This window comes from Coptis chinensis, chromosome 1 (assembly GCF_015680905.1).
Source record: "Coptis chinensis isolate HL-2020 chromosome 1, ASM1568090v1, whole genome shotgun sequence".
Lineage (NCBI taxonomy): Eukaryota > Viridiplantae > Streptophyta > Magnoliopsida > Ranunculales > Ranunculaceae > Coptis > Coptis chinensis.
This window is the reverse complement of record NC_141456.1, coordinates 1,380,254-1,401,807: the sequence shown is the minus strand read 5'-3', so window position 1 is coordinate 1,401,807 and position 21,554 is coordinate 1,380,254. Positions and strand designations below refer to the sequence as shown.

The 21,554-nt window shown below is 35.5% G+C and overlaps 3 protein-coding genes across 3 annotated transcripts; 1 reads left to right on the top strand and 2 right to left on the bottom strand.

The window, feature by feature from the left end:
* Positions 1-5,354: 5,354 nt before the first annotated feature.
* On the top strand, positions 5,355-6,342 carry KNATM (KNOX meinox protein). The gene is made up of 4 exons (XM_086593025.1): positions 5,355-5,601; positions 5,713-5,814; positions 5,936-6,077; positions 6,194-6,342. The coding sequence occupies exons 1-4, from the start codon at positions 5,470-5,472 to the stop codon at positions 6,208-6,210; spliced, it is 393 nt and encodes a 130-aa protein (XP_086449151.1). The 5' UTR covers positions 5,355-5,469; the 3' UTR covers positions 6,211-6,342.
* A 249-nt stretch (positions 6,343-6,591) lies between these two features.
* On the bottom strand, positions 6,592-9,472 carry PYD1 (pyrimidine 1). The gene is made up of 7 exons (XM_086592963.1): positions 9,132-9,472; positions 8,539-8,802; positions 8,216-8,386; positions 7,841-7,953; positions 7,563-7,749; positions 7,226-7,335; positions 6,592-6,966 (listed from the first exon to the last, which is right to left on the bottom strand). Exons 1-7 carry the CDS (start codon positions 9,414-9,416, stop codon positions 6,810-6,812), a joined length of 1,287 nt encoding a protein of 428 aa, XP_086449089.1. The 5' UTR covers positions 9,417-9,472; the 3' UTR covers positions 6,592-6,809.
* A 3,475-nt stretch (positions 9,473-12,947) lies between these two features.
* LOC147521121 (putative RNA-dependent RNA polymerase 1) lies at positions 12,948-20,886 on the bottom strand. Its single transcript, XM_086592845.1, is given in 6 exon segments — positions 12,948-14,025; positions 14,772-14,922; positions 16,625-17,989; positions 17,991-18,529; positions 19,879-20,428; positions 20,741-20,886. Coding segments are annotated over 5 exon segments (3,381 nt in total). The 5' UTR covers positions 20,398-20,428; positions 20,741-20,886; the 3' UTR covers positions 12,948-13,218.
* Between the last annotated feature and the right edge of the window lie 668 nt (positions 20,887-21,554).

Below are 21,554 nucleotides of genomic sequence, written 5' to 3'. Positions count from 1 at the left end.
TGTTGTACGATACTAATCACTTCAGTGTCAAAAATAAAGCACTTGGTGAAGTAATATCTTACATTTACGCATTTCTACTACTTACCTATACTTAGGGTGCCAAAGGGTTAGTTTTGGGTCGGGTTTTAGCAGTTTCAGTTTGGATTTTACTATTTGCGGTTCTATCGATTTCGGTTCTTAATGGTTTTAGTATGAGAATTATATAACCCAACCTAAAACCATCAAAACCCACATTTTTTTTATCGGTTCCGGTTCTAATTCGGGTCTTTATTATTTATTATGATTATTAAACAATTCCAATCATTTAATTAAACACTAAAACTTGTTTTTATTTATTTTTGTTTTTTTCTTTTCCTACATGGTAATATTTAATGTATAATTAGTGATGTATCAACCATCATATTTACATCAATCTATGAACATATATCAATTATACACGTTAAAAACATTTACCATTCATGTGATAATTTTAAGTTTTGATATAGAAATTAAAATAATCAAATATCTAACCCCAAAATTTGATTTTTTTTTTCACGTGCATACACATATATTTGTTTTCTTGTATTAACTTGATGCGTGTACATGTGCAATCACATATATTTGTTACTTTGATATATTTTATGTGCATATACATATATTTGTACATGTGTATTAACTTCGCATTTTAAAGTCGAACATGTGAGTACATGTGTCTTACAATTACATTTCATCACTAATTTTTAACATGAACACTATATATTGGTTTATAATAAGTGCGTGTACCATAATATATCAAGCATGTGTATCCGGCCTATTTAAATATACAAGTGCATAAGTTAACAAATATAAAATGTATTAGTTAATTCATAATATACATATTAATATTATTATTAACATCTATGATACACTTGTTTAACGTGATTATTATAAAATATACATTTAACAACACACATTTACTATTATGCTATATATATTTAATAGACTTTTACAATTAAAAAACATAATTTATATTATAATGTATGAGTTTGATTATCTTAAATGTAGTGTCGGTTAGTCCATAAAGCGAGTTAAAATTGGTTGCCTAAGGCCACAAATTAGGGAAGGCCTAAAAGTTTATAAATTAGCCTTAGTTTGTCTACTAATTTCTCTTTTCAAATGTCATTTATGGAAACTAACTAAATCATATTTTTCACTCCACGCACTAGATTTGGGAGATAATTAATTACCCATGGGTATATAATCTAGTGGTTTTCTATCAAATGCTAATCTCGAAATTTATCAATAGTTCAATGATCGAAAGGAAATCATTGGTTTAGTATGTTGTGAGTGTGTCTTTAGTTAATCAAAATTTGTTCTCCACAAAAATGAAAAGAAAGAACAAACCAAAGAGTCAATGTTCAATTCTTCACCAATCTCCATATTCCGATCCCCATAGCTCTTCTTCACTTCTCTTTTCTTTTTCTATAATCATTCATTTCTTTGTACTATAATTCACTTTCATTCTCCATATTTTGAGTTCACGATCATTTTTAAACAAGTAAAGTAGTTTTTTGTTTAATATTTTTTTTTGATCTACTCTTACATATTAGATTCCGTGTTTTATTTTCATCTATATATAACCATTAGAAAGTTAGAGCTAGTTATTTGGTAATTCAATTTTTTATATAATGAAATATGGTAGTTTTCACAACTTTTGTTTTTGTATGAGACCTCACTTTGCCTTGAGCCGGTCCTGTTTAAATGTAATATAATACTATATTTTATATATAGAAATCGTAATAATCGGTTATGGTTTCGGTTCGAGTATGTACTTTAAAACAAGTGCGAACACATGGACCTTGTCCTTTCAAATCTTTTAGGTGGAATTTTAAAGCCAAATAAATTTAGACCATCTTCTTTGGCTGGTTCTCAAGTTTATTACGTTTGCAGAACGTGGCAATGAATTTTGCTCTTATGCAACTGATAATTCATTTTGTTATATAAAAATTTAGCTATTGTCGTTGGAATGTAAGGCCATTAAACTATATATATCTGATTTTATTTCTCGTCTACTGTGTTGTTATAATGTTATTTCTACTGCACTTGTTCGATAGCCATTTTTAGCCGTGTCGAGTGGCTAAAGTTATTTAGCTTATTATGGTTGTCACATCGGCACCACTTACTCTAGGTGAGTGAACTAATTTGGGTCCAGGTTGTGGTTCTTGAGCTGGCGTGGCAGCTGCTGCTGCTTCGGGTTCTTGAAGCGTGTTTGTTGATGGTAATGCGCTTCGAGGCTTGGAGAGTTATAGAGCAGACCCCATATCTCAATCTTTTTGCTCTTGGGTGGAGGGGAGTTTTGGGATGGGGGAAGACAGATGAGTTTTTTTTTTTTTTTTTTTTTTTTTTTTCCGATAACCACCCTACTTATATTGAAAATCAAAGCAGCATTGGTTCAAGTACATACATACAATTTGGAAGCTCACCTATACCTTGCTGGTGGTACATCCGCCTAGCCAGCAAGTGAGCGTCTTCATTGAGGATCCTACTTATCCAGCTGAAAGAACTATAATCAAACCTACTACATCTAGTATTAATAGAGTTTTTCAGACTCAGGAGTGACCAACAACAACTAGGTTCATTGATTGTATTAATCACCTCCTTACAGCCCCCCTCAAAAACAAAATGTTCTCCTACTATGACTTCTGCCAATCTGGTCACCACCTCAACTTCCTGCATCTCTGCCTCCACAGGTTTTGTGGCTTTGAACATCCTGACTCTAGCTCCTATAATGTCTCTATCACTATTGGAAGCTATGTTGGTTGCTCCTGTCCATCCAGTGTCACTATAGAAGGCAACATCAAATCTAATTATAATGCAATCATTCGGTATTACAGGAAATAAAACATCCAAATGAGATAAATGAGCATGTGCAGAATTATTTAGGGTAGGAGGATATAAGGAAACTTCTCTGTATTCATCAAAGCATTTTTTGGGCTGTAGCCATGCTTCTCCTCAACATGCCCACCCTATTGGCCTTCTCATTTTCAAATTTGATTTTATGTCGAGTCTCCCAAATGGTTTGCATGATAAAGCAGACCTGCATCCCAGAGTAGGCCTTAGCCTCCTACTTGCTGGCACACCACTCCATCACTCTCTCCAAACAGTTTTTCATAGAGTCCCCCTACTTAGGCCATCTTATGCCATCTGGTGAGGAGAACCAGAGCATTCTTACCCATTCACATGTCATGAACAGATGTATATCAGTTTCTAGGCATTTGTAACAGAAGGGGTAAGCAAAATCTCCAACCATTTTTCGAGCTGAGATGACATTTCCCATATGGAGTAAGCCCATTTAAACCTTCCAAATGAAGAGTTGTAGGTTGACAGGTAACTTTGTTTTCCATATATGTTTGAGGGTGATTTGATTCACACTGGAGCTCTGGCCTAATCCTTTCTTGTTTTGCAAGAATTTGTAGGCAGATTTCACTGTCATGACACTAAACTTGTCCTCACACCACTTCGTGGAATCCTTCGCAGCCTCTTGAGGCCGTACAATAACCCTTTGAATTTCCTTATTTATGAAGGGGTGAAAGTAATCATCTAGGAAGCTATTATTCCACCCACTGCCATCAGACATATGAAGAGATGAGCAACATTCAAATGTTCCAGTTGAGGGCTTTCAACCCCTAACTCAGTGAGTGTCCTTGGTATGCCATTGCACAAAAGCCAAAGGTCTTTCAAAATGGATGTTGAGAGTCAATTGCCTATACTCCATATAAGAGGCCAACACTTATAAGATTATATTAAAATCTTTGTGAAGTGTCCTCGGTATGTCATTGCACAAAAGCCAATGGTCTTTCAGAATGGATGTTGAGACACTTGAGAGTCCATTGCCTATACTCCTTATCAGGTCAGCACTTATAAATTCGATTTTGTTATGGGTATGTTTTGTTAGAATTGATTTTGTTATGGGTGTGTTTTGTTAGAATTGTGGTCGTCACATGCTTCTATCTGAAAATTTTGCATTTGTCAAGTTACTGTATGAGTAACTACCGCAGTGAAAATGCGTGTTTTGTTTAGAAAAAACCCAGTTGTTGACTGTTATTATTCAGAGAAAAACTATTAGAAGGATTGATTACATATTTACATCGTTACACTATAAATTTGAGTGTGGCCAAGTAGCACACAGATACTCCATCAGTCTATTTAACTTATCTTTTACAAAATGACTTGACGGATAGGTGGTACAGAATAAGTTTGTGGTAAGACAACTGTTTGCTGTCTATAAAACTTCAGTTTCTAATTGGTGGAATAGCTGTCCAAAAAAAACTGTGTTACTGCCCAAAAAACTGTTAAACTGACCGAAAATGTTTGTGGGCAAATCTGTCTACAAATTCGGACTCTAGAGGGTAAAGATTGTATGAAAAATCTAAAATGGTTGATATCAAAGCTCCACGAGTATGAAGTGTTCCTTTCGAAGACCAAAACAAAAGAGAGAAATTTTACTACCCTACCTCACTCGGTAAAAAAAAATTGCAGGTCTGCAGGACAACTTCCCTTGGCGTAAATTAACTAACACATTTCTCTACCAAGTAGAAGACCTGAAGGATAGTGATCAAACCAGAAAAGTTCTTCCTCCATTCTACCGACTCATTCAAATCGGTCCAAGTCCCTTCAGTCCATATACAGTTGTGTTTAGTAAATCTGTCATTGATCCCAATATTGCTCCTCGGGCATGGCCGCATGGGCCAAGGAATATTATAAATTTTTTTGTGAAGTTATGCTACTTTAAAACAAGTGCTCTGATACATGCCAGGTGCTTTCGGTGGAGTTTTTAAGATAACAATTTTAGACCATCTTCATATTATTTTTGTAGAACCCGGCAGTAAATTTGCTTTTATACAGACGAGTCATTTTTTTGTTATATAAAAATCTAGCCATTGTTGTTGGAAAGCTATTGAAATATATTTAATTTTATTTCTCGTTTACCGTTTTGTTATTGGTCTTTTGAAAGTTTATAGGTCCTTTGATGTTGGTTATTTTAACTTAGGGTCGTCAGATTGGTGGTAATAACCTAAAGATTGCCCGAAAGATCTCATAATTGAAATAAAAACTCCATGATTATGAATAGTTCCTTTCAAAGACACAGATCAAAGACAAAAGCGAAATTCTACTTACCCTACCCTTTCTCAGAATAAGTGACATGCAAACGAGTGCAGGTCTGCAGGACAGCATCCAATGGTGTAAATTAATTAACACGTTTCTCCACCAATTAGAGACCCGCAGGATAGTGACAGTACTCAAGCCAGAAAAGTGCCTCCTCGATTCTACTGACTCATTCAAATCGGTCAAGTCCCTTTACTCCTTATACTTCCAAAGGTGGGAAGTCAGCATTGTAACCGTACACATGATGATACTTGGTACACCCCACATAAAGTAATTTTATATGAGATCACTGCCTTTGAAGTTTGAACATAAAGTCACAAATGACGAAAGAAAAGGAAGTTAGAAATGGAGGGTGAGAGTAATACGAATACGGTGAGGTTAATTGAAGAAGCAGCTGATATAGAGATGTTGAAGAGTAGAATATCCAGTCATCCTTTATATGGTGTTTTGGTTGATTACCACATGGAGTGTTTGAAGGTATGTATCTCTCCAAACAGCGCGATTACTCTACTATTTCATCTCATCACCCCTTTGGTATAATAAAAATAAAAAGAAAACCAGTTATGAGATATGATATATATATTTCAGATGAGCTTGGGTCATATGGAAGAAGCTGGTGAAAATGCACAGAGGAAGGCTCCCAACAAAGCAAATAAGTCTAATAATCTTTCTGACCTCGATCATTTCATGGTAACTGCAAACCTCTTTTCTTCCCCGTTTCTTCAATCAATTATAGATTCATGTATATATATGCAAAGGCATACATGCCAAGTTTAGAGTTTCCACATCTATTGGTTATATTTGTTGGTAGCAAGCGTACAGCAATGCCTTAAAGGAGCTAAAAGAAGCCATGAAAGAGCCATTACAGGAAACTACAACGTTTATCAACAACATGCATTCTCAGCTCAAAGAGCTCATGACCACCACCCCGGCTACAACACCCACCTCTTCTGGTATGTTAGATCATAACCAAGCCATAAAAACCTCAAAAGAGAAAATTACTGGGAAGGCATATACCATCTCTAGTGCCAAAGCAAAATTTGCTGATATATATTTCTCTTGTGGACAGGAGTGGAAGAAGACTGAATGTCTTGGAAGGAAAAGTATGATGAAGGTTCAAGAGCCACTGTGTACATTTTCTGTTTTGAATGTTTACTGGTTCATTTCATCACGCAATCTTATGTATTTCTTCAAAGAATTGACGTGTTGAGTACTAGAGATGGAATGTTTTGGGCTATTCAATAGAGCTTGAAATTGCACCGAGTCTTAAAAAAGAACGATCTTGTGGCGACATAAAAAATCACTCAGTTTCGTTTTTTCCTATAACACTTCTGCAGTTCTGCCCTTTCAGTTACTGCTCTCCCAGAGAAAATTCACTTCTATTCCAATCAATAGTAACAACGACTCAAAAAAGTTGAATATTTCTCCCTGACTTAGTCTTTTCTTTCGAGATCTATTGTTGAATCATTTACTTAAATTGACTGATTTCTTTGAATTTTTAAAATCTCCCATATCAGATTTGACAATAAAGATTCTACATGCTTCTTTCTTATGAAAGATAGGTTTCTCCATACGCCAACGTTTTAGTCTATCTTAAAATCCTCGAAACAAAGAAGAAAACATATCTCATGGAGAAAATCCATACTTATTTCTTTCATTTATAATTTTTACTGAAATTACAGGCGTCAGTTTGATACCATACTTTCAGTTTCTTTCACGAAACCATCACCTGTCCAATCTTTGTCAGACTGTAATCCTTGCTTGATAGCCTTCCTCTGTCGAATAGCCTCTCGCTGCCTTACTACCAAGTCAGTGTGAGTTGTGAAGTATGGAAGAGAAGCCCTGAAATGACCAGAAATAGTATGTAAGAGAATTGGAGCCCAAATCATTAAATGATGACTATCATGTCAGACTGGAAGATGGAAGGCAATTCTCAGCAGCATCCATTCATTTAAATGTTTGTTCAGATTTGATCAGTAAAATTGTAAAACCAATCGGAAAGTGGAACTAGCAAAGATCCATTAGATTGTCGTCACTTAGTAGAGTTTAATTGACCACTCAAATCAGTTATAGATGACATTATAAATCAAGATACACGTACCCTCTGAAATCTTCTATGGAAGAAAAATTATGCTTTATCATGAAATCACTCAGTTCAGAACAGAGCTGCTTCACGAGGCCATAGCCGTGCATCATCACTCCTGTGCAGACCTACATGTAAAAAACAAGTGAGCAACGACAGACACAATAAGCAATGACCAGAAATAAGGCACACATTACCAATTAACAAAACATAACAAACGGAACTAAAGACACCACCTATCAATCTAAAATAAAATTCTCTAATTATTGGAGCTAAATCATAGCTTTCGTAATTCCAAACTCTACGTAGACATTCAAAGATTAAGAAAGTATAGGCATCACAGATATCAATGAACCTGAACAGTATTTGCTCCAAGAAGAATAAATTCAGCTGCATCGCTACCAGTCTCCACTCCACCAATACCAGAAAGAGAATAATGCTTGTCGTCAAATTCAGATTTCATCATTTGTGCAATGTTCATCACTTTTGCAAGTGCAATAGGATGGACAGCCTTGCAGGAATAGCCTCCAGGTGTGGAGTAGCTGTACACAATAGCCGCAAAACTTTAGAAACTTGGTAATTGGTTTACGCCTATTCAGATTTGTAACTTTGATCAGGGTAAACATCGCTTACCCTTCAACACAGGGTTCAGGCCGTAAGGTATTGAGATTGATTCCCATTACACTCATGATTGTGTTAATAGCAGCGATTCCTTCGCATCCTGATTTTAATGCCACCCTAGCTGGCTATAAAGACATCATTAAATAGAGTGAATATATGTAAGGAAAACATTATAGGTTCAAGTTCTTGCAATTAAATGTCAAGAGAGAACTTGTTGGGCAAGAAAGAGAGCATTATATAAAATTATACAGATTTTCAGAAAAAAAAAACATCGATGGCTACTCCATTGATGGTTACTACTCGTGACCATATTCTTCATTAAATGTGTCTATCCAATATTCAACATTGATCCGAATAAGTATTTTCCTCAACGACTGGAAAGCAGACCTGTGTAATGTCAGTGATGTTAGGGGTCATCTTTGCCCAGACAGGAATGGTGGCTTTTGCATTTACCCAATCGCAAACCTCCTCCAACAAAACACAGTCTTGTCCAACTGCAGCACCCATCCTACGCTCTGGCATGCCATGGGGGCATGAGAAATTAACTTCAATGGCATCCTGAAAAATGATAACGATATGAGGAGCCGAGTTAGCTTCACAGATGCAAAGGGCATTTCTTTCCATAAGAATCCTAGACATCATTAGTATCTTTACCAATAACAACAATATCCTAACACAACATTATTTATAAGAAGAAAATAAAAGCTTACAACTCCAGTTTGCTCAACACGGTCAATAAGTTCCTCCCATGCATGCTTGTCATATTCCTCCATAACTGAAGCAATAAGTATCCGATCTGGATACTCTTCCTTCAACTTCTTGAACTCTTTCAACATAATTTCAAGCGGGCGGTCACTGATTAACTCAATATTCTGCCACCCGATAATCTGTCCTTTAGCCGAACCATTGGCTCCAGCTCGAAGCCGGGCATATCGAGGAGTCACATTTATGACTTTATCAGCCTCCAACGACACCTTAAAAAGTCAAAGTCGAATGTCATTCTTAGATTTAGAGCTATACAGAAATAAAAACAATGTTTGATCAAAGGTAGAATTTAACCCAATCTAGAAACGTTGGTCATCGTAAACATCAAACTAAGCAAAGTCAACGGATACAAACTGAAAGGCAGAGTTATTAATTTCGTTTTTTTTTTTTATTAATTAATTGAATAATGCAAGAACAAAAGAATATACGATCCAGATACCGCAACGTAAAATAAATTAATCCTAAAATATATAAACGATAACTGAGATTCAATTGTTGATAGAATCTAAATAAAATAACAAAGATGAAGAGAATATACAGTTTTGGCAATAACGGCACCCCAGCCTTCATCAAAAGCTCTTTTCATGACAGTATAATTAGTACCAGGTGGACCTGACCCAATTACAAATGGATTTGGCATCTTTAGTCCATTTACATTCACACTTAGATCTGGTTTTGGTTTTGATTCTTCGGAACTAGCTCCAATTCTAAACCCAACTCTACTAGTGATTCTTTTGTTGTTGTTGTTGTTGTTATAGCTCAGTTGATTAAATTTCTTTGAAAATTTAAGTTGACTGGAGTTTGAAGAGAGAAAAGTAGACATGATTAGAGAAATTTTGAAGAAACAAGATTTGAGAGTTGAAGAGTTTTGAGTACAGAGACAAATGGCGAAGATATATATAGATAGATAAATTTTGACACGTGGGTACACTATTGGGCCTTTATATGCTTCTTTACTGTAATTGTTGTGGTCCATGGGCTGTTGTGATACTGATGCTTGCTTGCTATAAACACACACTTGAAATGGATTGCTGTCTTTTTTACTTACTATGATTTGCAACTAAAATAACACAAACATTGGGCCAACGTCACATTATATGTTTCCTAAAAGGTTGGAATCTCCTTCATTTTCATATTAATAGTGTAAATCACGGTTTCCGTTTGCACACCATATCAGATTGTTTAAGGGGTAGATGATGATCATGATGAACTACCACAGATAACATCATGTACAACTTCTAACTTCTTAGAATGCTCCAAATGTGAGGTTTTCAACAAGAATATGATTTATGAATCATTACAAATTAAGCCATTACAATTCTCAAGAATAGACATTGTGTAAAATGATTACAGCTTCAAGTACTTCCAGAATAATGATAATGCCATTACTTGTGAAACTGTGAATGTAGTAGTTCAAGAAGTAATGAGGGTTGTTATTTACATGCAATTGCACCCAATTCCATGTAACCACCCACAAAACAGTGTTTGGTAGCAAAATGCAAAAAGGCAGTTGATGCAACAAGTTGCAATTATATATGTACTATATAAATAGTTTTCATGACATCCACTTGCAGCCAAAAAAGTTGTGTAAATAGATGCAAACACAATAGAGATGCTTTCTCTTATTTAAGATGTGAAAAAAAGTAGTGGGATAATATAACTAACTTTATAAGATGTGAAAAAAAGTAGTGGGATAATATAACCAATTTTACATCCTTTTGTCTTGGGTTTACCAAACACAAGTAAATTGGATGCAATGCAATCAGATGCAATACAATCACATGCCATTTGCAACTATTTGTCATTTGCAAGTCGGTACACCGAACCAAACAGAGCATATAATGACCATCACCAATTTTACCAAAGGGTGACCCACTAACAAGCTAAGTAGAACACCACTTAGGTATCAGTGGTATCACCCAAAGTTAAAATTTTTAAAAAAACATAAACCCCAAAAAGGTAAAAACAACTACAAATTAATTTTTTTCAAACCCAAAAAACAATGCTCATTACAGATTTCATTAACAACTTTTGAAATAATAAATTGAATAACATAATTTTGAATTTTGTGGTGTGTTCTTTACTTCTCTTTCTATTCAATAAAAAAAATTAAATATGTGAACACATTTTTTTTTGTTGTTTAAACTTTTATCTTGGAGAATCTAAGTAACTAGTCAAATATTCAATTGATTAACATCCAAACTGTGTGCGTAGATATTTAAAGGCACAGTTTTACTAGCTTTAAGATCTTCCGTTTTATTATGTTTTACATAAGAACTCGTTATTTTTTCTTTTTTCTTTTTTTATTTTCTTTTTATTTTTTGTTCTTGTGTTGTTCTAAAGAAGAACACATTAGAATTTAATGAAAAGGAGTTTATGGAATATAAATAACAAAACTGAAGACATGAGCGATAGCTTTTCATAGCTGCTTGATAGCTTTTCATAGCTGCCTCAAAGGTTTATCCCGGTGAAGCGCTAAATCTTTTATATTGGCTTGTGTGCTAAATCTTTTAACTTCGAAATAACATTCTTATTGAATAGTATAAGGAAAAGGCAAAATTGGATGTTGTCGTAGTTAAAGGTGGTATTGTGGGTCAATACAATTATTTGGCAAGAAATCTTGATTGGCACTGATAGTACTAGTTGTGAGAAGTTCATTAGAAAAAAGCCAAAGAACGACCAATCAAAACATTGGTTGAATATAGAAGATAAGATAATCTTGATTGAACGGTATAGAGAAAAAGTGAAATTGGATATTGTCGTTGTTAAGAATCCTATTGTGGGTGAGTGTGATTTCTTTGCTAGGATGTATGGTGTTTATTTAATAAAAGTGGAATGTATTAGCAGTTTAGGTTTCTCCATAAGAAAGTGCTAAATGATTTGGAATGGCTTGACATGGTTTTAATGTTGACATTGTAACTATCTTTTTGATGCTGGTTGTTGTTTATTCTTGTGTTTGGACCCAAGATATTATTTTTTAGGCTATTTGTTGTTGTTTTTTTTTTTTTTTAAAAAAATTTTATTTGGTATAAAAAAGTAGTTTTGAATCATTTACACAATTATGTTAAACACAAAAAGTTGATTCTATCGCAGAAATCATATTGTTTTAAGAACGTGAAATATATGACTAGTATACCGCAGTGCGGTATCGACCCCACCGTTAGTTGCACATAGTGAATTCTCTTTGTATGAGGAAGAGGGGATAAGAGAGACAGAGTTTCAGTGAGAATTGAAGGGAAAACTCTGAATTCGGTTCAGTGCACAGCATGATTTCTCGAAACACAAAGCTACTAGGAATTATGTAGCCTTTTCTTACTGTTTCATGTCTTACACTAGAAATTTTAATTTCCTACTGGCAGCAACTATGAGTTCTAACTTCTAAGGCACCCTTTACCTTTTTACCACTTCCCCGAGGACTTAAGTTGTGTGATTGTCTCCACCATATTCATCCTACAAGTGTCCATGCCGTAAATTTTCTGATGGCCGGGGATCTGGGACAACCAAATCTAATAAATACATGTAAATAAAATATATATAAGATAATAGAGAAGGAATTTCGACTGGAAGGACCTGAAGGACATGATATATTTGCTCACATTCATAATTCGCAGCTATATACAAGGTTATTGGAGAACACTTGGGGAAAGAGAATGCGATGGACTAACTTCATTTTATATTAATCAAGTCTGAGCAACAATGAGAAGACTCTCAGAGGACTGGGCATTTCACAGTTATAGGCCTCAATCAACCTACAAGGTTGATTACAACATTATTCCATGCATGCAAGGTATGTAACGAGACCATTCATTAATCATCTATACAATTATCTATCAACAAACTACGGTTCAGGATTCTACATCCACATCCTCCCAACAATCAATTCCATAACTTCCATTAAAACATATCGTATGGTATGACCCTTGTTGATGCATATTCCAATAGAGCCTCTAGTTTTCCAGAATCATGTCTATAACGTAGCAATTGGTAATTCATGATAAGCGAAGGAATACTATCCAACAGTACCTTATTAATCAAGCACACCTCTCTCTTAAGAATCCCCATGCTCTGATTCACACACTATCCTTCTAAAGACAAATCATTACGGGAATTATAGTCTGAGACGATTGTGTTACAAAAAATATAACACGAGCCAATATGCAGTGATGCCTTTGTGGATTCTGTCTTGTTTTTTTTCCTCTAATAACTCTAATAATGTCTGTTTTTTTTTTTTATTTGATGCTTGGGGGTTATCATCACCCAAGTTTTACCAACTGAGCTAGCTGGCACTTACATAATAATGTGTGCTCTAAACAATCAAAAGTCCTTAATTTGATTATGAAAACGAGTTTTCAACTGAGACAAACTAAAGTTTGTATATTCAAAAAATTGGAAAAGAAACACACGATACACAAACACACGAAACATAAGTGAGAACCAAGTTACCTGATAACCAACACATCTATCCACAAGCACAAGTCAGCTTTTTACATTTCTACCAGTTTCGATTAGAACCAGGACTTGCTAGTCAAGTTCAAATGTTCTCTGCCAATTTACACGACGACCATCTAAAGTGAAAATATACAGGGCATAAAAGTTTGAGAGGACAACTTGCGATTTCTATTTTCTCAAATTAATCTCAGTGCCTCAGAGAGTCTTTTCCTCACGTTGCTCATCCGCTTGATGTGAATCAGTTTGTCAGAAACACACCACGGAAAACTAAGGAAGTGATCCTTACCCATTCCCTCATTATAGCATCCCCAGTAATCTGGATGATACGTAACATGATACCACGCAGAAGCCTTTGCATAGATATCATCTGCTTCACAACCTGATTTAGAGCTCTTTTCATCAAACCATGCCCTCACCTCCTTCTTTAAGGATCTCACTGCCAATTCAATTCCTTCCAAATCCCTCCTTTTATCAAATGCTTTTGACATTTTCATCACACTCCCACCAAGGAGCTCTGCTTCTGTTTTGATACCATAATAGTCCATACGGCTCGCCAACTTGAAATCATATTCCCCTTTGTAATAGTAAGCGTCTTCAATATAATCCTCGAAACCATCAATGTCCATGTCACGATCGTACGACCGCCTTGCAATCTCTTTGGTGAAAGATTTTATACAACTCGTCTGTGGTGCAATATCTTTGACAGCTCTGAATAGTTTTCCAATCACCCGATGTGATTCATAAGTGGGTTTGTCGAGCTTTTCCATGAAGTCTGGATACTCCTTGACATGCAGACGGGTGGGAATTACTGCTGGCACACCTGTCTTTGGAAAGTCAACAGCAATAGAAAACAATCTTGCAAGCTCTATGCATGCATCACTCTCTGCCTTTTCAAGCTCCCTATCGGCAAAGGCAGTATGGGCATTTGCAATGATTCCTAAGCTGTCATTGACTATGTAGTTTGTGAAGTACTCTTGCACTTCCTGTATCACAGAAACAGATATATCATCCAGAAGGTAACAAAGCAATAACTTTGGTGTTCAACATGAATCACATTTTGTTATAAGAATCCAACTTAGCTAACGTTAGATTTACACTTAGACATACACTCTCTTTAGTCTCTTAGATGTCGTACAATAAATGAAACAGGCTTAAAATTGGATTATGAAACAAAATACAATTTACACATTAATAAAACAGAAACACTATCTTGACGAAGAAGTTGATTGAGGAAATAATAGGGACCTGTGATAGAGAAGTCCCTGGTATTTGTAGTTCTTCTAAAAAGCAGGTTGAGGCTATAAGATGCCTTAGGTAGTGAACAATCGGATGCAATTTATCTACTCTCGCGAATAATAAGGGTCTCCTCTAGCTTGCTTTTATCACACAAAAGCCAACAGCCAAAAGAAAAATATAAAAAAAAAAACTTAAAAATAAAAGAAGAAAAAAGATGGCACTAAAGTTCAATTAGGAGAGCTAGTATTGTTTATTAAATTATTAGTGAATGAAAATCACATCAGAGTAAACGAAACAAACAGAAGACGATGTTTTTACATTTTACACGCATACTTTACTCTTACTATTCATCTATTCAGGATTAGAACATCAAACCCTCAAAACTTGCAAGAGGCATTAATAATCTGATAAAAACAGCAGACGACAAAATACAAAAAATTGGTTATCGGTACCTGTATATGGGTAAAATTTATCATCACGATACAAAAAATACCTCAATTGTAACATCATGATCCAAGGTAACAGTTGGTTCTGGGGTGTAGTCCATTGGATCAATTTGACGAGGTGGAATAAGTTCATGGTCCCAACTGACAAAGTATATATCTCCATCCAGATCGCTCCCTGAACACTCATTTGGATGAGGTCTACAGTCACAAGTTTAACTATCATCAGCAACCAAATTTTGATATGGAAATGCGTGAGAAAGTGTGTTGTTTTCATACCCAAACAACGAAAGAAGATAAGGGAAGGAAAAACCTCCTACAACCTTTGTAATTCTAATGCAAATACATTTTTTTTTGGCGGGGGGAGAGGGGGAGGGGGGCTAAAAGAGGCTGAAAGACCAAATTCTGCAGCACTTCACGAAGATCAGTCCCTTGAAAGAATAAAGTGAACACATTTTCTTTAAAATTAGAATGTTCAAGTAAAAACTAATAAGATTTTCTTGTGTTAATGGTGCATGAACAGGCTTCCATAGACACACCTACCTAGGCTTGGATGCATGATAGTCTGTGTTGCATGGGTACGGGTACAGGTACGAGTGTCGGGTTTAGACACGGGTACGGCGGTCTGGACACGGCGAGGTCTAAAAATCAAGACACGGGGACACAGCTAATATTTTAATTTAATATTATATTTTATTAAAATATAAATTATTTTAAATAGAAAAAATATATATATATTTTGATAAAGCCCATTAGCCATTTAAAACAGTTTTTGTTAACTTTAGATCTTGAATATAACCATTCTAAAAAAGCCCAAGTCCACATTACTTATTAAAAGCCCCAATTAAGAAACAAAATAGCCCAAGCCCACATCCCTTATTAAGACAAACAAACCCTAGATCTTAGATCTGGGTTGCAGCCGCCGGCCATAGAAGAAGATGGTCTGTCCACATCAATCCACCACCACTCAGGAATTCAGGTCAGTCTATTCTATTTCTCTCTTTCTTCCTTCTTTCTTAATCTTCCTTCTTTCTTAATCTTCTTTTTTTTTTCTTTGAAACTGAAAATAGATTCAAATGCGAACCAGTCATTAATCGGTGTCGGTGTCGTTAAGATTAACACGACCACGGGACACCGAATAATAGGCATACCCATGCAACACAGATGATAGTTCTCCACTCTTGGTCCAGACCAAGGACTTCATCTAGATCAACGTGTATAGACACTCTTTGTCATTTATTGTTGTACATTTCCCATAATAGAAGGACAACTTATAAGCGATAAGAAGCCACAACATATCTGTAAAGCTTGCATACTTGATTTAGTATGCACAGACGATCAATTCAACTTTCACTTGCCTAATGAGACTTCATTAGAGCACAATTAGGAATATCTCCTGGCAGTCTTTCTTTAAATTTAGAATGGGAATAAATATAGTGTTTGAGTGATCAGTGGACCTCAATAGAGACAAGCAGAGTGGACATGAGGTCTAGATGCGGCACGCTGTACTAAATATGTTAATAGTTAGATATTTAAAAAAATAATAAAATATATATAATTTTGTTAGGATTAATTTTGCCAAAGCAATGTTATGCTTGTGTAAAAGTGTAAAATACGTTTGCAGAATGGCCTCAGAAGAGACTAGAGTTGCAAATTCAAATTACTTTTCTATTAATCTGTTCTTTACAGATAGAACATATAATCATGTAAAGTCAAGCTATGGGAGGTCCTCGTCAAGTTTAAATTGTGTAAGAGTGTAAAAGGTAATAGCTGGAATATAAGTACCATATACTCTGTATTTCACAAAAACCACATTCATCCAGAGCAAAACAATAGTGTCAATAATACTAACACCGAGCTACTCATTGAAGATAAAACTGGAAGAAACAATAAATCATCTCACCTTGCTCCTTTCTGTGGAAAAACAACACAGTCCACCAGATGGTGCAATGCAGGAATATCAACAGCCTGCAGAACACGCACATCACCGGGGTGCAAGCAGGGATTTTTAGCAACAATTACTCTCCCTTTCACAATAGATTTACGTTGGTCTGATTTGTTGATACTTGTTGTGAAGGGTGTATTTCCTTGAAACCGTTGAGGGCTGATGTGAGAAAATTGCACAAACACCTGACCATATTCCAGCATTCTGTTCTCGTCTAGGCATCCCATCATTGCTCTACCATTTGGCACAAATATCCTTGTTTTCTTTCGCAATTCCAACAACTTCAAGGCTCGAAATGTTTGTAGCATCATTGAGAGAAATGGTTCTATATCAGGCTTGTAACCACACATGAGCATTTCCTTTAAAACAGAAACATTTTCTCCTGGTGACATAACCTCAAGTGCCTCAAGTGCCATTGATGGATCAGTTAATATCAAGTCCAGCTGGTCTACTGCTTCTTTTTGTTTCTTCTCAAAAATATGGTCCTTGACTCCAAGGGTAGATAAAAGACTAATTAACTGGCGATTGAGGAAACAAGGCTGATACTTGCTCCATGACAAAACATCCAATTTTGTGTTCCGTGATATATATTTTGACATGCTTTTCCTCAAGGATAATTTCATTACTGATGTAGGATCCACAGCCACAACACCTTTGTACCCACCATATCTAATCTGAAATGAAGATGGAGTAAAACCATTAACGCCACACTTTTTTGCCACTCTACGGGCAAATTCTACGGAAATTTTCCCAATCCCATCAGAAAAAACATATCTTTTCCCATTGCTTCCAACTTCAACATCAGGTATAACTTCAATTTCATGCCTGTCAACTGTCAATGTTTCTCTTGATGAACTGAAAGATTGACCCAGTCTAGCTGCATATTTTGCAACATTCCTTATCTCGTGAAAATGTCCCATCCACTTCCTGATGGTACCTGCAGTAAGCCCATTCTCTGAAGCAAACATCCAAGCAGAATTATCCCTCAATTGACTTGATGAAAAGGCAAGAAACTCAAACTTTTTATCACCTATAACAATTCCATTCCTCAAAGTTGAAAGTATCCTTTTATATATCGAAGTGTGCCTTCTATCCTCATTTTTAGAAGTTGCACGTGGAGACAAATCAGTTGAGCGCATTTTCTCCCAATCTTCATCATAAAAAGAGACACGGATGAAATTATCAATATATTCATGAAAATGCCGTATCACTCGATTGGATAGATTAACATCCGGTTCACAAAAGTAAACTTTAGATGGGGTTACTTTCGAACCCTGCGAATATAAAACCAAGCCGTCATCCAAGGATGTAGAACGCTCTAATTAAAGTCTTTGATGTTCGATATTTCAGGTACTGCTCGTTAAGCCACCTAATAGGTTCATAGCAGCAGTCTTTTAATTGACACAGTCTTTCCAGGGCACGCTCTATATGGGCAATGGGTACATATTGAGGATGAACCAACCTGAAAAAAGCAATATCAAGTGTAGGCCCTGCTAAGCATCCATTCTGCACCAGGGAATTAACCTTAAAAAGGACACTGTAAGGCAACTCAAGTCCCTGGGGAGGGCCAACAATAGGAACTAGTTCCAAACTCTGTGAAAAAGGAGAACCACTCTCCAACATAAATCGGTCTTCGTTCTCACTATAATAATGAAAATTATCACGAACAGCAGACAGCCCACAACTCTGTGGAAGCTCCAAGCAAATAGCAGATGATTGCCCAATACAAGATGATGTAGTGAAATCCGTTGCTCGAACCCACTGATCATCTGGTGTATCTCTAAAATAATTCAAATCTGGATCTCCATATATATCATCTGAAGAGCACGTCAGTTTCTCATAAATTCGAGGAGCACCAAACACCTAAAACCATTTAGAGGCCATGTCAATAGATTTTCTTCAAGAAGTTTTTTACATGCAAACACAATGTCAAGAATATATGTAGAATTGAGACACAATATCACATTAACTGATAGACAGTTACTGCCAGCATCAAAGTATGAAAAAAAAAAAATAATAATAAATAAATAAATAAATAAATAAATAAAATATATATATATATATATATATATATATATATATATATATATATGTATGTATGTATATGAACTGCATGAATTTGCTGAAAGAAATTACTGCTAGAGCTCATTATCTTATCCACGAAACAGATGAAACACAATAGAATCTTCAGCTAATACAGGAAAGGCACATTAAAAGGTACAAATGTACAATCACGTATTGACCCAGGGACACGGTTTAGTATAATATTGGAAATGCGTAGATTATGAAATTAACTAAGAATGATGATAAGAAGATGTGGAAGTTGGTTTAACAACGAGCCTCATGTAGTCACCTACATAATAAACACCAAGTAAAAGGCACCACTATGAAGTGACAGAAACCTACATCTACAAAGAGGTACGTATAAAGACCACCTCCCCCCTCCTCTCCTCTCACGCCCTTTTTGGGTCAAACAAGATTGATTTTCATGAAAAAACACAAAACAGTAAGTATAACAATCGCTCACAACTGAGGCTAACCCAAGGAAGCAAGCTGTATGAGTGATCATATGTAGCATTGGGATCAAACAGTCATCTCCCAATCAGCAAACAAGTCTAAAAGAAGACAAAGCAGTGAGAAAATATCTATTTTACATGGACATGCCATATATTTTAAAAATAATCCTTGTCGGATACGTGTCCGTGTGATATACCTCAGTTTTTGAAATTTTGCCATATCAGACACTTCGTATCCGTGTCAATGTAACTTAGGACAATATGAGAAGAGGTCACTTAAAAAAAAGTCAAGGACAAAGGTTTCTTTTTTCCTTTATTAACAAAAAGCCAAAAAACTATATTTGGGGGGGGGAAGGGGGTCAACTTCATGAAAAAACACTACTATTGCATATATTAATCTTTTTTGTTTTTTCAAGCTAGCGATAAAGTGAGAAACTAAACATTGTAAGACTATCCACTTGTTGAGCTAAAAAGAACTTAACAAGCGGCCTTCTGTAAATATTAAACCCAAAACCAGGTTATGACTTAAGAGAATACAGGATATGATACCTCAACTTATTCTATAATAAAGAAAAAGGGGAACAAAAAAAATGGAAAGTCTGCTACATCAGAGCAAGAATTTCCGTTTATTAGCAAAGAAACCAGGAAATGTATGAAAAGTTCGTCCAGATAAGAAGTAATTTTAGCTAAACAAACCTGAATTACAAGATATTTCGTATTCCGACTCCGTGGGCGGTGTAGCTGTATTTGCCAAATGCTATCATAGAAAAGTTCGAGTTTATAATCTACACCAGAAAGAGAAAGAAGAAGCTCCACTTTCCGAAGACCAAAACCAAAGTTCACTACGACGTTTGCCCTTTTCCAGAAAGCCTTGAAACTTTCACCAGAAACCTGGCACCCAAAATGTAACACCGGAACATCCAGACTAAGCAACATTTCTCTTGGCTTTGGTACAATATCACGCTCCATATTATGAACTTTGAGACGAGAAATTCCATAGTACAGACACTGACTGCTTTTTAATATAGTTTCAACACATCTAGTTGTCGTGAATTGGACTACTGCAAAAGCTCTTGGATTTGGCCCCTTACTTTTTGATTGCCTAATTTTGAGCGCAAAAGCAGTTCCCTCCCCTGCATACCTTTCCAGAAACTCCTTTACCACTTGGGCAGACACATGGGAAGGTAATCCAGAAACCTGAATAGTCCTACTCATCTTTTTCTAAGTAACCTTATAGAGCAATCGCCTGTTGAACATCACCAAGTAAATAATAAACATGTGAAGCATGAAACTACACATTCTTATAGGCTTATAGCCTCAGACTGAATAATGTGGATTACAAAAGAAACACATAATTAAAAGAAAAAAGATGAGATATTTATTCACTTGATCACCTGATAAAGCGTATAACTATAGTCAGATGAGTAAGAGAATGTATTTGATTACTTGATCAACAACCAAAACTCAAATCAACATAAACATAAACATAGCATGGCTTTAAAAGCTTAACTATTTGAGCATAAGCACTTAATAACAAGTAAAGAAAACAAGGTCAAACCTTAAACTTGAGATATGAAAGAGTGATTCAGTGAGTGAGTGGAAAGTGAGAAGTGTTAAATATTAATCGCCATGTTTTTTTCTTCTTCTGCCTTCATTAGTAAGGCAAGCGACTTTGCGTGGACTAGAGGTGGTGGTGTTGTTATGGATCTGCACATCATCTTATTAACTTGCTACAGACTATTTTAATAGCTAAATAACCGTACGATGATTTGGTAAAAGTCGTGGATTGGTGTAAATATATTGTGGCGCGGGGTAGGAGAATCTTCCCGCTTTTCTTTTTATCGCGTAAGGTATCTCAAAAAATGACTTCGATATATATTTATGTAATCGTGAAAAAATGGGTTGATTCCGTGACATTTAACGATATATAACTACATCTCTACACTATATGATAGCCGGATTTTCAGGAACCACTCTCCATTATCAAGTAGGCGCAAATTGAATCTTTCTATTTGCTTAATTTATAAACACCTTCTTCAAAAAAATTAGAAACTCTCATTTATTAATAATTTAAAAAAATCCTCCTAATATCACTTAAATTATTAGAAAAAAACTTTCTAATGTCACGAAAAAAAAAAAACTTCTGTGCATAGGGACGGTTTGCATACTTGTTTTTACTGTGATCCGCTATCTGCCCAAGTATCATAAATACCAATGATAGCTCAGCATTTTATTGGTCAGTATGTATGGAAGTATTAGTAACGTTTTTTTTCCTCAAGATAAGTACAGTCTCTCTTGAGGAAAATACCACTTTCTGAGAAATGAGTTGAGTTGGAATATCGAAAATACTAATAAGCTATTTGGAATGGAAA